Source organism: Narcine bancroftii, chromosome 1 (assembly GCF_036971445.1).
Source record: "Narcine bancroftii isolate sNarBan1 chromosome 1, sNarBan1.hap1, whole genome shotgun sequence".
NCBI classification, from domain to species: domain Eukaryota; kingdom Metazoa; phylum Chordata; class Chondrichthyes; order Torpediniformes; family Narcinidae; genus Narcine; species Narcine bancroftii.
Window position 1 is genome coordinate 421527750 of NC_091469.1, and position 15792 is coordinate 421543541.

The 15792-nt window shown below is 36.2% G+C and overlaps 1 protein-coding gene across 1 annotated transcript; it reads left to right on the forward strand.

The window, feature by feature from the left end:
* The first annotated feature begins 4340 nt into the window (after positions 1–4340).
* Positions 4341–6297, forward strand: LOC138753409 (homeobox protein Hox-A4). Its single transcript, XM_069916373.1, has 2 exons — positions 4341–4807; positions 5157–6297. The coding sequence occupies exons 1-2, from the start codon at positions 4390–4392 to the stop codon at positions 5480–5482; spliced, it is 744 nt and encodes a 247-aa protein (XP_069772474.1). The 5' UTR covers positions 4341–4389; the 3' UTR covers positions 5483–6297.
* The last annotated feature ends 9495 nt before the right edge of the window (positions 6298–15792 follow it).

Here is a 15792-nt window from a genome sequence, read left to right on the forward strand (position 1 = left end):
ATGCCAAATGTAAGCATGTAGCTGCGCCACTATCGCTTGGACGCATCAAAGATTTTTAAAAATCAAGTCAATTTTAATTAAATATACTGCGAGAAAATATAAAATCACATTAAAATGTCTCGTGAATTTCATTATAGTTAGCAAATTACGAGGAACAGGGTACAATGTATTTCGCAAAACAATATTACAATTCCACCTTGGGTCTGAAAAATGTGTGGTTTCGAAAATCATTAGGTCACAGGTAATAGGTTGGTTAAAAAAAGATGAGCAATTGCAGAGACAAACGAAAATAATTATTTCTACGGGCAGGGCGAATTGCGTATCCTGTATACAAAAAGTTTGCAAAAGACAAAACATTTCATATGCGATACGAAAATAAATGCATTATTCAGTAGGTCAAGAAGCCATCTTTGTTCGGAGTTCTTATAACCTTCTCTCCCCCCCCCCCCCCCCCCCCCACACACACCCGCCCCCAACCCTTCCTCATTACATTCTTCTTGAAACTTACAATATTTATTTAAATTAAAAAATCAGTACATTTATGCGTATGTATGGATAAGTAGGAATAAAGCGATTTAAGAGAGTGTATTTATCTGAATAATTGTTAGAGCCGGACCCATAGAAATGTAGCGGATTTTGATGAAAGAGATTGGCATGTTATAGTTCAACAAATAGGACATAAGAGAAGACAGAAATCCATCATGCATAAACTGACTTTTTTCCTCCCTGATAAAGATGGGAAACTTCTTTCAAACGAATAATTTTGTTTTGCAACGTTGACACTTGTTACTATAATAGTTTGTAAGAGATTAAATCGTAGACCTTCAGCAACAAAACAAGGTATTAGGAACACACGATCACAGACATCGAGAAAACGGGCTACGCAACAGTATGTTAAACCTTAAGGTTATATTTTAAAAGTGACGTTTTCCTAAAAATAAAACATTTACTTTTGGAGTACGCACGTTTAAAATAAAATGCAGGGGATGAAATTTGGAACACTATAGTATAGGGTGGACGTACAAACGACTTGAAATTAAATGCAGATGTATTCGTAAAACAATGCAGCCCTTTGTCGAACTTTTTTGTAAGTTAAAATTAATTTCTAATTCCAAAAAGCAAAATATCCGATCATGGATGTTGTTCAATGTTACTCAATATATTTCTAACTTAATTATTTCTGTGTTTCATCAAACAGATTTTTACAAAATTGGTGAGATTTCACTCGAGGTTATATTTGCAAACATTTAAAGACGATTACCCAGTAGGCTATTGCAGCACCCGGGACTGCATAGAACCCATGCATTTTGGCAACTCCACCCCCCCCCCCTCCACAAAGGTAATGACCTGGGCAAAAGACCCTGGTATTTGAAAGAGTACTATAGGCCTTTTAGAAATGGCTAAGTCCAAGGCCGAGGTGAAATTCAGGTCACCGCGTCTAACAAATATGAAAATGTCGCCTCGCGAATGGCACGCCTTGTTACTTAACAAAGACTGTCAATGTATAAGATTAATAAGAAACAAAATGCACACGGTGTCACTTTTCGGTCAGTTCCAAACTTAGCTTCACGTATCCCTTGCGAAATCTCATTTCATTGAATAAAATCTTTTGTTTTGTTTCCCGTGTCGAAGTCCAATAAATGCACAGTTGTACAGCTCTGTGGGATGCGGTGCAAGCTTGCTCCAAGATGTATCTTCGAAATGTACCATTTTATTTGTTTTATTTTGTTTTTGACTCGGACTCTGGCTGTTTTAACCATATGCCCCATATCGAGATGGGTTACAAGTATACTTAGTATGATAGAATATATCTGATAAACCCGAGCTGCGCTGATGGATTCGGACGCTTATTGAAGAAAATATGACATCCATAATCATCTAAACTACTGATTTGCTGTTCGGAAGAGTTAAGATTGGTAAAGTGTAATTTCTGTTTAATTAAACCTCGAAACAATCTATCCTTCAATGCCTTAGAACTTGGGTCGTCTTTCTTGCGAAATAGATTTCGTAAAGTCGACTTTTGCTAACATTCAAATTTGATGGAAGTTATTTAAATGCTAGTGTTTTGGGAAAGTCGTGTAAAGCGTTAACGTTCCCTTTCTCTTTAAAATGGCTGTAAATCTACCCTTGCAGTAAAAATGTCAAATGTGCACGCAGGCGAAGTAACACTTGGGGGTCTTGGCTCCATCTCTGTTTATTATGAAAAAATGCGGTGGCGACTGACCTGCATTTTCTCGTCTTCAGAAACGCCCTGTGTTTATACGATAAGCTCTAATTCCCTTTTTTTTCGACAAAGAACGTAAATACAGACATTGCCCGAGTTAATTAGCGGATTGCTTTATTTAATGGCAAGTTCGTTGGTCAGTGCAAAACATTGCACACTGCGCCTACAAAAGGGGGTGGGGGTGGGGTGAGGGTGGGGGAGAGGAAGGGACGCACAATTATTTTTAAAAGTTTGGGTTTCAGTAAAAAAAGGAATTTTGTCCAGCAAAACATTAAATATTATTCACATCATTCGGATAACTATTTCGTACCATTACAAATAATATATTGTTTAAATGTAAACATGTGCACAAGCTATTCTTGGTGTATGTGAAATAAAATTGCGTAAAATATGATTGTTGCTGTTAAAGTCACATCTTACAGGGCCTCTTTGTCTAGTAAGCAGTGGAAATAAGCTTTTATTAATTACACAGAAAGTCAATTGATTTTACAGCCTGATGTTTAATTGAACGGGTTCTAATGGACGATTACACTGCGCTGTAAAACAGGGTGGGTTGGTAAATGTAGTCTACTTACTCCTTGTTCCAGAAGCTAGAAAAGATATCACTTGAATAAAATGTGAGCAAATATGTCCAGATACAGTGTATTGTCCAAACAATAAAATAGAGCTTTTAACGCATCCTTTATTGACAAGAACGAATGTTATGAATCACTTTCATTGCAGACCCGAAAGCATATTACATGTGATTACTTTGGAAATATAACGCGCAATGCACCAACCTGGCACGTCTCTGTTCAGGGAACTTCTTAGTGCGTATATTCGGGTTAGATCTGAATTCGTAAAGAAGCATACTAGAATTTTAATCAGGATAACTAAACTAAGAAGATCATTTTAGAATTTTGCGGAAGTTATTGTTGCCTTTTGAAAAAGGAAGGAAGTAAACATTAGTGAAGGTGATATCAATAGACTTATTTTGAACCATTTCTATAACAGATTACGTTTATTAAAGTGACATTTTTTTTGTTTCACGCAGAATTAACAATAATGTGATATAATCATTTGCTCTTTAAATGATTTTCTCAGTAATTAGCAATGGGGGGGGGATAAAATAAGAAGGCTTGTTTCAAAATTCAGATAAACAAAATTAACTACGTTTATTAAATTCTCTGTAATAAATATCAATTCAAATTAATCGTGTTACTGAACAGTTGTGCTTTGTGCATGCTATTTTATATAAAAGTAATGCAATCACTATCCCTCTTTACTGTGCATTTACAGTAATGTCATGTTCGTTTCAGTCACTTTTATTTCATGATCTTAGTTAAATAAGATTTGAAAAGAAAAAGCTCAGAGGACAATGTAAAATAAAATGTTTCACATTCGAAAATTAAATTATAGTGTGTTTTAACAAGATGCAATGATACCATGAGTGAATATTTATTGGTTACATAATATTTTGTAATATACATAAAGTAACTCGACATTATCATCCAACATTCTCTTCGGTTACATAAGACTTAGAGAGTGTGATTTTTCATTGAACATTTTAGTGAAATGTTTGAAAAGAGTTATTTTCAGGACAATAAATCCAGTAGCTTCGGAATTTTATGGGAATTCTTCTTTCATTAACTGAATCTTAGTTATTGCAATGAGGACAAATTAACTCTCCTAATTATTTCCACGAATCCCCTTAACTTTTCCCCCGATAAATGGGTGAAACATGTTTGTAGAGTCGCATTCTCAGAAAAGAGTAAACTGTTTCAGACATTATCAGAGCGCTGTTGATACTATCTTGTGATCTTGTCCCCGTTAACACACACTCTGCAGTATGTTTTCGATAAAATATCGTAATTCTATTGCATATTTTAAATAATTTCACAATTAGCTTTTTTTCCTTGATTAGTCCAGAGTTTTTCTTTACCTTTCAATGCGGCAACATAATTTCGAAGAAACGAGATTTTGAATGATAATATGGAATTTTTCACTGGACTCCATGCATTCATCATTGGTGTATTTCCTTATCCGGGACCCACAGGCACACATCCCATTGGCTGGTTACATCACATGAACAGCTAACTTTATACACTTGACAGCAAGTAGGAGGGTTTTATGGAACAGAAAAACGACAACGCGAGAAAAATTAGTATTTTGCACTTCAGAAATTAATGACCATGAGTTCGTTTTTGATAAACTCCAACTACGTTGAGCCAAAATTTCCACCTTGTGAGGAATATTCTCAAAATAACTACATACCAAGCCAATCTCCTGAATACTACGAACGGCCGCGGGACACTGGATTCCATCATGAGGCACTATACCCACAATCAAACTACCCAGAGCCGAGCTACAGCTTCAACAATGTCCAAGGCACTGGCAACCAAGACATGTCGCAAAGGGGTCATATGCAGTCGCAGGCTCGCCTCCAAAATCACATACCGAGGCAGAACCAGCTTTGTGAAGTGGTCCCAGTAGCCACACCAGCTTTGTGTAGCCAAAATGCGAAAAATCCCACGGCCCAAAAGGGCACTCTCAGCAAAGAGCCCATAGTTTACCCGTGGATGAAGAAAATTCACGTTACTACCGGTAAGTAACTAAAGCTAACTGAAACAATTAAAATTCACTTGAAATCGGATGTGCGGAACGCTTTCTGTAACTCGCCCTTTCATGAGATTTACGATCACCTAACTGTTAGGTCGGTAATTACAGAGCCTATAAATTTGATTGCCCTGGATCTCGCTTCTGGCCATGTGTCTTTGATGCTTTTCTAACCTAAATACCCAGAGCCATTTTATTGCAGTAGATTGTTCTCCGTTGTCAGTGCACTGTGACAAAAACTCTAGACTTTCATAACCTTCATTCACGTGCATCTAATCCCATTGTCAGATTCGTGCCTGTCTCTGTATTTATGTTTGGTTACTTTTTTTTTGTTCAGTGAACCCAAATTACACTGGAGGAGAGCCCAAACGGTCTCGAACTGCTTACACCAGACAACAAGTATTAGAGCTGGAGAAGGAGTTCCATTTTAACCGTTACCTAACCAGGCGTCGACGCATTGAGATTGCACACACTCTTTGCCTGTCTGAACGCCAGGTGAAGATCTGGTTTCAGAACAGAAGAATGAAATGGAAGAAAGATCACAAACTGCCTAACACTAAGATGCGTTCTGCTAGCTCATCATCTTCTGCAAGCCAGCAAACACAAGTATCCTCCCAGGGCCCACAGCCAGATGGTTCAGCACCAAATTCATCAAGCCTATAGCTGCTTCGAGTCTCCAACCCCTCTCCCACAACATAGTTTGGACCAAAATGTGTTTGCCACATAATTGACTTGAATGGGGAAGGATTTCTTGTAATGAGAATTTTCTTCCAAGAGATATGCTGTTAACCTCATTAGGGTCAAGCATTTCTATTGTGTTTACCCATTCTCAGCAGACTTTAAAAATGTTTTCTGTTTGATTGGGTACATTCTGTATCCTTCATTAGCCCCACATAAACCGATGCTAACTACTGTCAAGGTGTTTTCTATCATGATATTCAAAGCAAAAAGAGCAAAGGACCGTGAATAATAGATATTGCGAGGAACCGTAAACGTCATCATTTCAACTAGTGTAGTCTGTTGAAAGAAATTGTGAGAATATAAGAATAAACATGTTTTAGAGATGAGAAAGGCAGCAATATTTGTGGATGTGGAAATGGATTTTAGAGCGAATAAACTGTTCAGATGCTACATATATAGGAAATAAATTATGTCGCCAGCGTTATTTAAGGTGTATTCTTTATTTTAAATCTGTATCCTCTATCTAGTTGTGATACTGATATCAGTATAACGAACGCGCAAGGAGCTTATTCTGAGATTTCAGACAAGTTGATGTATATTTAACAATTTTGGTACAGTCCAAGAGTGACGAAACTGTACAAATCATTGGTAAGGTTTGTGTATTTTCTGTGGATATTTCAGTGTGCTATGTGCAGTGCCAAATGTTGCGAAGACGAAAAACATAATTTACAGTGTAAAACAAAGCCTCAGGCTTTAAATAAAATGTTAATTCGTGGAACATTTCAGTTCTTATGTGTACAATTTTCTTGCAGCCAGGATTTAATAAACACGCCGAAGCAAGGAATTCCTTCCCCTCCAAAACAGTGAAGTGACTTTTATTTATTCGTGGGCTAAAAAATGCAGCTTTCTGAAAAAAATGCAAAGAAATTGCGTGATTTCAATGAATAACAGCGAAAAAGGATAAATTGTTATCTGGATCTATAATTCATCTTTCTACAGTCTTTCCACATCAAGTTCTACGTCACTAGGTCGTAAATAATGCAGTAAAATGTGAGGCGATCAAATAATAAGTCATCTGCAAGGTGGCGAATAAGGTATTTTATAGCCCTAATGTTATACCTCTGATCCTGGAAGGAAGTGTAATCATGTGAAATTATTTTAGGCTGACTTTGCATTCTTGGGCCAGAGAGATTTTAACTTTAAAAAACACAAGCAGTATTTATAATTATAACTGTTCTCTCTGGCAAGGAATACAGAAAACTGCGGGAGTAAATAAGCGAATATTTACACAAACACAATTTTGTTAATTTGTTAAACGCAAAGACGTGGCTGAAGATTTTTAATATTATGACAGTCTCATCTGCTCGATTACATTGTCTGTTTGGTAATACAGATTTTCGAGATTCTAAAAAAGAAACAGCGAACTGGGAACACATTTGGATAACAAATGACGCGTTCTTCAATCCCTGATATACATCGATTTAGATACATGTTTTTGTCGTAACAATGGTTACAATTTACACTACAACATGTCCTTCTCTTTTTTTTATTTTTCTCTGCAAATTATGTAGATAATGAGAACAAACAATATCAATGCGCATATGTGTGGTGAGGGAAATCGTGTCAGATGCATTTCCTCCCAAATTTATTTTGTCTGCAAATTGGAAGTCTGTAGTTACTTATCATACATAAACTAGACAGAATCTTTGCCAGGAATTGAACAAAAATATATAACCATTTGACATTTTAAACTTCTTTTAAAGATGCATTTTCCCGCAATCTGTCAAAGCACGTTGTTTTTTTTTTAAGGAATTGCAAGTGCTCATGTCAAACATAAATTTTATAATATACGGCTTTGTAAAATAGCTTTACGACCACTGCAGACGAATTTTAAAAGGACAAAAAAAAAACGATGAGAAACTTCAACCATTAGACAACCGTCCTTGCTTATCTGTAAAAGGAATTTTAAACAGATTGAAAATAACAGATTTTACCGAGAATCATTAATCACCTCATTCAATAAATACTTCTTTGTATACTTCAACAGCAACTCTGAAGGGTGTTCTTTTAGAAAAGTGTATGAACACATTGGATCTCTTGAATAAAATGTGGCCATCTCGACACACACCGTGCTCCCCCTCCCTTCACTCTTGGAACAGTTGTGGAGCTTTAGCTAGACCACGTTTATTGCAACAGGAAATTACAAAACACATATTTTCAAAGGCGAAATATAATTTACAACATGTAAAAACAGTTTTGGAAAGTGCAAGTTGATTATAGCTCATATTTTATAGGACCAAAACTTTAAATGCCTTCAGCACATGAAACGCCGTTTGCATCTTTTTTCTTTCTCTTTGATGTTTTTAGTTTATTGTAAATCGAACGGTCTTTTGTAATAAAAAGTTGCATTGTTTGTCAACGGCTGAGCAACCAGAGTGAGTTCAGCAAGAGGACAAATTTTCTGACCGATTAGCCATTTTTAGAGTTGCAGACTGACCCTCTCAAACCCTTGACCTTTAAAAGATGGACAGTGCTCTTTCCACTATTTCCTATACTCCCAGATAAGAGCCAAAAGAATACAGCCTATTATCATAAATGTCTAAACGATATGTATTAAATTTATTTTTAAGTATAGGGCGATATTTAATATTACGCACAGGTTATTGTCACCGACACAGACACACTCAGGGGCACATAAGCACGCATACATGGACACACACACACACACACACACACACACACACACACACACACACACACAGTTTGTGGCGTCTGCTTATGTCAAGAAAAAATATCGAAGATTTATTTTTAAGCTTGGAAAGTTCCACGTGTTGTGAATAGTCTAGTTAATAACACTTTTATAGTTAATGGCTTTAGAGAATGGATCCAATCCTTCATTTCCAATCGTGAGGATACTCCATTGTTTCGATTATTGAAGAGAATAACTCATACCATTTAAAAAAAAACCTAAACGTGGGTTTACTGTCCTGATACGGTATTTGCACCCATGTCGTTTTGCAGCCAAATTTTAGAGTGTTAATGGTAATTAATTAAAATTATTACAAATGTTTCTTCATTTGAAACATGTAAGAGGATGTAAAACGTGCATGATCATGAAGTACTCAGGATACTACGATCTGAGTTGAAAGCATAACTAGAAGAGCAATCAAAATTGTTACCAACCATTAAATTTACTGGGGATATGATTAAATCGGCTGTTTTTGAAGCATACTGTTCATTATCACACTTGAAATATTTAGTCTGTGCACTGTACTAATCGTAGAGTCCCGTAGATCTCCAGACATAATTTAAAGCTCAGTACATATTTTGGGTGATATAATAAAATATCGACTGTGGCTAGTGAGGGTCGATTCGGTGTCAAATTTAACACACTTATAGGATGTAAAATCACATATGAAAGAGTTAGACTTCCATGTGACTTTTATGTATGCGGGGTAATGTAGCACTGGCTTCAATATCAACCTGTCAGGCGGACAATAAAGGCAGCTTGAAGAAATGCCCAGGAATATTGGACTGAGGCAGCTCAAAATGTAGGTGACATATATGGCGGACCTGTCAAATCTGGGATCAGCACAGGCCACTCATTTTGTATTATCACTTACCAGTGAGCATCCATAGACTAATAGAGAGCGCGAACAATAAAGATTCAACCAAGAAGAGCGCAAAGAGAGAGAGAAAAAAACTCCACACTCCAAGATAAAGGGTCACGAGTCTTCTCCGTGTATGTATTGAAATTTTAATCTCTCTCGTCACGTGACTCATTAAATAATTAATGCAGCCAGTCCGGAATAGATATGTAGTCGTCAGTATTCGCACTAGATCGGTTTCAGTCTGCTGTGAAAATGAACTTTCCTTTAAAAATAAGTCTATAATTGGAAGATCAGTCTCAGAAAGTGAAGTGGCTCAAATCAGCTAAGAATTGTGGTAAGTCGTGTCCTTTATTCTGTTTATGTTTTAACATTTTTTTTTATTTCTTAAAACTGTCATAAATGTGATGAATAGCGCCCTTTAGTATTCAGATTTAAATCACGGCATGTCTGTGATGGTGTTTAGTCAGTCTCTCGCGTGTCAGTAATATTTTAGATTTTTTCATGATTAATTGCAACAAATACAAACACATATGATGATGTTCTAGTTCACAGTATGTATGCCTGGATACCACAGTGTAGCTGTGCTGCTTTGTTCAATTTTCCTGTCGTTAATAAATCACTATCTCTTGCATGCGCAGGACTGAAAGGCAACTGTAGGCAGAGGCTTTTTGGAAATGAAGAGGCATCAGCTAAATTCCTCTATGATTCATTAATTTGAGCGATTTACAATAAATGACAGAATTATGGTACTCCAGCAAATATACTAACATATGTAATTCTGAACAAAGTGGAGGAGTTATTCTAACTGTATACTGCTTGGCTTGTGTCTAGATATAATGTGCAAACATGAATTGGACAATAGCAATACATATAAAGCTAAAGATTTGTACAGAAGCACCTGCATTTAATAAATTTTACCATAAATTTCTGACCTGCTGTTTTTCAAATATTTTATTCATTTATTTTAATCCGACGTTGGAACAAACTCTGAACTTATGTGGACGTAATTTGTCCTCGTGAAAGAATATATTCATTCTTTTCAATAATCTTGTTCTTATTTAATGGATAGCTTTGATGATGTTACCTGGCGAAAGGACATTCATAAAACGTGTATTTGTTTGCGCTCATAATTAAGTGCTGATCCTAATATTTACAATAAAAGATCATTAGTAAAAGTACATAACACTTAATTAAATGTCTTATCGCTCCAGTCAAGTATATTTTATTATTCCTACTGTTCGTTATGATCAATCAAAACAAGATAATTGCAACAGTATACTGGCTGGTAGAATGCTGGAACTTCCGGCCTGGCATTCCAATAAAACACTTCTGTAATTGGATCTACCTCCTAAAATTAGAACAGCACAACCATATCATGAGTTACTATTTTGGCAACCGATACACAATTCTTTAATTTAACAACAAATGCTTCTTTCAGATCTGGAGCTCTCCATCAGAAACAAGACTAGCTTCATGATAACCAAATTGGACTTTGAGATGGGCTAGAGCCTGAAGTTATGAGGTAAAAATGCCTTACATGTAGTGCTGAAGTCCCTTATCTCGTTTCAGGTAGACTCATTTTATTTAACAGGTGGTTTGGTGCTACAGTTCATCGGAATCAGTGGACACTAAATGAAAATGCCATTTATTTTTCAAACTCTGATATAAGACGAGAGGTTTTGTGCTCTCCGCAGAGCTGAGTCCTTCCATGTTAAAGTGTATTACCCAGTCGCAAAAGGTAGCCATGGAGCCATTTGAGAGTGTCATTTTGGTGTTTAGTTGAGGGAACAAAAGCCTTGGTTACTTCCTTTGTTTGGGGTTCACAGCAACCTTAAAGAATTCACCAGAGCCACAACCCATACAACTTGATTTATTCTTAAAATCGTAGAATAAAATCGAAAGTACAACTCTGACTGTTTACAGGAAAACCAACTTTGAGATACTATTACATATATTTTATATTTTTAATATTTTTCAGAAGTAACATTGATAGGGAAAGCTCATCTAATTGTAATTGCGCAGGGCAGTTATGTTCCTCTTCATGTTAAATAAAAGTGCTTTACGCACTCCCTCTTCATTATCTCTACAGTCCTCATGTTACTTCATGGCAAAACTCTCTAAAATCTATGTTTTTAAGTTAGCAAGCAAACCATTTCATTTGCACCAATTTATTGGAGCGAACACGCGACTTCCCAGCTATAATCAACACCATGCAATGAAAGGGATTGAAAGTACCACCATGTTTCTTTGTTTAATTATTACTCGTTTTACAAGGAAATCAAAGAATCACTGTCTATTTCCATTTCCCTTGTTTTTCAATTTTATATAAATGTCTAAATACGCCGAATTTCCGATTTGAATTGCAGTTTTAGCAGGAGGCAAGAGATCCACAAAGTTTAAAAAGTAAATATTCATTAACGGTCGCCTCGAATTAAAACATAGTGATTGCAGAAACAACGATACTCGTCCGGGATGTGACATTTTCAATAGCACGTAAAATGGGAAGTCATGTGTACATTTTATTTATTTTAAAGAGATTGCTTGCAGTAAAGATTCACAAGAAAATAATTGATTGGGATAAAATGGCAAAGGCGTCTTGTATCTACCCGTTGACTCTTTAAAATCGAATGTATTAATGGCAATGAAGGAGCCCGCAGTAAGTCAAGTAAATAGTGTTGTCAGACTTTTACATTTTAGAAGTAACAAGAAAACTCAAATTTTCTGGTTAGTTTAGACTGTCGTTTGATAACTGGAGTAGTGCGGAATGAAGGGTGCAATAAATTAGACGAGCGCAAAGCTTTGTTGTGATGGGTCTGTCAATTGCACCCGCATGCAGAAATTAGTTTCTTATATGACACTCTTAAAATGAAAGGAAGCTGAATTTTATTGATGCTGAGGTGCTTTATATTTAGAGACTTTCCCTTTAAGCTTACACCAGTTAGAATGAACCATATGCTATTGTTTTATTTGGATCTCTCGTTTGTTAAAACGTTCTTTTTATACATTTTCGCGTGTTCACCAGCTTTATGTGCATAAAACAAAAATGTGTATGAAATTCCAGTTTATCTGTTACTTTGGTGTTTTATATTTTCGTTCAAAGTTGTTTTGTTTTGGAGCAAACGGAGACCTATTATGCGATTTCAATGCAGTAAAATTTCTCCGAAGTTTTACATTTTTAAATTACTATCATCTAAACGGTTGTTTTCTTTTGAAGAAGCAATGAACGTGTAGCGGTGGTTGGTGCTTGGAATGAAATCCCATTTACTCTGCATGTTACAAGGCTTCACTCTTACCTTAGTAATGCATTGGGAGTTCATTTCTGGTGCAGCTGTTTCCTAAATCAACATCGTATAAATGCAATGGCCGTGTGCAAGTATACCAGCCTGACGATGAATCACAGAAACTTTATTGTATTGCAGTTAATAACCAGATTTAATCCAGATTCTGCTAACAATTATTTTTAAGTCACGTGAACGGATTCCATAAGGTTTTTTTTTCCCTTTGGCTTGGCCCTGCTTGCTTGCCGGCTCTTTTTTTTTTCTCCCTCTTTCTCTAATACATAGATCTCACAGAAAACGAGTACCCCAGACAGCTGCAGAAACCTAGAAGGGAAACAGTTCAGCACTTGCAGGACGCGGAATCAGTGTGTGAGGGGAGTAACTTCATTCTCCGGCCTTTCTGTTTTGAGAAAGGTCTGCGGAAAGGAAATGTGCCTGGAGCAAACACAGAGCAATATATTTAAAAGAGCCGGATAACTTCGAAAATGTAGGATCTTCAGTGTGCATTGAAACTTCCCCCCTGTAAAGTATATTATCATTTTCACAGCAGTCTTTATCTGTCCTTTGAGGCTGGTTTGGATTTGGCTGAATTGTCAGGTAAGCTATAAGATTTCTTTTAGCTCTGTCTATCTGCACAGAGGATAAATTCCAGTCCAGTTAGTAATTGATGGCTCAAAACTTGACCTAAGGAAAGGGAAGTCATTGTTTATCGTCAAGCCCGAAGGCCCCTTTATTTGCAATCCCTATTCGTTCCAATGCACGCGTTGATTAAAAAAAAAGTGGTGTTCTAGAATCTTTTAAGGAGACATTTTCTATGTTAAAAAGTCGCTTGTGACATGCCTAGAATGGAAATAGATTCTGATATAGGAAAATATCTAACAACATGAGCTTTGAGGGAATTAATTGCTTGGATAAATTCCTCCTACTCCACATATCCGCGGCTATGTCCCGATATCAGGAAGCTTCCTTTTGCATAAAAGTCCGTTAATCAATCAACCAATCAATCAATCAATCAATCAATCAATCAATCAATCTATCTATCTATCTATCTATCTATCTATCTATCCATCTAACTAACTATCTATCTATCTATCTATCTATCTATCTATCCATCTATCTATCTATCCATCTATCTATCTATCTATCTATCTATCTATCTATCTATCTATCTATCTATCTATCTATCCATCCATCAAACTGCATGTCATAATTTATGCATTTAGTTACACTATATCATATTTTAAATTATGTATCTTAAATTGTTTCACACCCACTTCAAGGCATTTGTTAGTAACTCATTAATGTTTTACTCTCAGATAAAAGTACTACTGCGGCCCTTTTAAGATTACTGCACGGATTTTGGTTCGATTTTGAAATCAGGATAGTGTGCAAGCATTCAAAAGTCTTCCAAGTTTTAAAGTTTAATAGCATGCGAGTACAATTGACATCAATCATTTACCCTTTTTTTTCTCAGTTGCCCATTTGAAAACGTAAGGTATGAGTTTTCCAAAAACTTTAGAGTGTAGCATTCAGAATCACTTTGCACCATTTGTAGCATTAGTCAATACTTACTAACTAGCATAGAAGGCGCATCTACCTTCTGTAAAGTGGATTAGAATGAATAGTTAAATAATAATCGAGGAATAAAGTTACAAGGCGACATAAGTGGAGGGATGTAAAGAAAGTAAAATAACGGACAGAGTTTACAAAAGAAAGTAGGGATTTACAAATAAATTTAAATTGATGATCTTACATGTTTGGAATAGAAAGGTGTTAATCCATGCTCCAAACGTATTTTAATAAATTTAATCAGAGGAATATTTTTAGGTGTACTGATGTGTGAATATAGTTTATGTCCCTGAACTTTCAATGTATGGTGTACTTAAAGAAATAATCCTGTTATTCAAGATGAGTTTTTCAATTATTTTTAATCAATGCAGTTACTTACTTGTCTTTCAAGTTTCCCAAATATTATTAACGTTGAAATTATTTAGCAATCTTTTTACCATCCCCCAAGAAATGTTGCGCGTTACCTAATTGCTCTAAAACATCTAAACATACATTTTACATTAAGGTCCTCACAGGCACAATTTAAGATTGAACTGAGGGAAAATCAGAATAATCACATCCTTGTCTCACCCTCACCCTGTACTGCACTGACTAAAATCACCTTTGCTTTTGGTGACTGCTTTGCCTTTGTCAGGTAAATACAATCCCTTTTCTAGCTACCATAACTAGCTCAGTGTAACGTGTGGGTGTTAAGCAAGACCATACAATAGCGCTTTAAAAAGCACGCCCTGAAAAGGAAGAGCCACATCGAAGCTTAACCGCTGTGGGGCTTCCCTGCTTGTTTTGGTGGAAAATATAGAGTGCTCTCTTTTTATAGATCGATTTCAACTACAGACCCCAGTTTTAATCCATTAGAAACAGCGATTCTTTGGCTCGAAGTAGTTCAGCCTGCAAGCTCCGGACTGAGGTATTTTACACCATGAGACACAAACGACCCAACTTACCTTCTCGCGGATTTACTGCAAAGAATGATCACCGAACAACCTTCAGCAATCACAACAAAACAGGGCTTAACAAACTTCTTAGGATTTGTTGGGTAAAAAGTTAAGCTTTGTCTGATTAAAAAAACATTCCTTTAATTATATTCCAAATTCAAATAAAAGGATTTAAGTTGACGTATGACCACGTGAGCACATAATACAGCGCATTATTGTGGCATTTGGATCGGAGACCTAGCCTGGCTTCGGCTGTGATTACGCTTTTCCACTTTCTGTTAAGAGCCAGCTATTTTCTTCCAAAGAGATTGCACCCTGAATGCTGGATTTCACATGAAGGGATATATCCGAGCAGGGAGAGATGCTGCATTTAGCGGAATGGATTTTATTTTGAGGTATTTCAAATGCTTCCGTTGATTGTTCATTAATATGGTGAGTTATTGCTGTTCAAGGCAAAGGTCAGTGGAAAGGCTTACGGGTGTCATATTGTGGCAGAACACGCTTAGTTTCATATTTTCTGTTTGTTTCGGCGAATGATCCTTGCCAGTAATGATTTTTTCTCTCCACATGGTAAATACAAAAGAAATTATTTTGGTAGAATAGTGTGCGGATCACATGTTTGTGTTTCTTAAAACATGAACAATCGAATATTGAAATCCTGTCAATGGCCGCTCTCTGTCCGAATAGGTACAAACAAAACAATGTATGTTCATCATACATTATTCGACGGTAATATATCTGGCTAGAATAGCCATTAATAAAGTTGTTATTATAACACACGGGCATTAATATACGTTTACTTATGCTAACCTTTTATTCATTATATAACAAGCTCCAATGAAAGGTTCATCGTCCATTTTAAAAATCCTGTCAGCTTGTTTGAGAATTGTTGTCTCCTT

Excerpts from the sequence above, each read along its gene's own strand:
- LOC138753409 (XM_069916373.1), top strand. The coding sequence starts at position 4,390 with ATGACCATGAGTTCGTTTTTGATAAACTCCAACTACGTTGAGCCAAAA. Across the intron at positions 4,808-5,156 it reads GAAAATTCACGTTACTACCG|TGAACCCAAATTACACTGGA; the intron begins GTAAGTAACTAA and ends TTTTTTGTTCAG.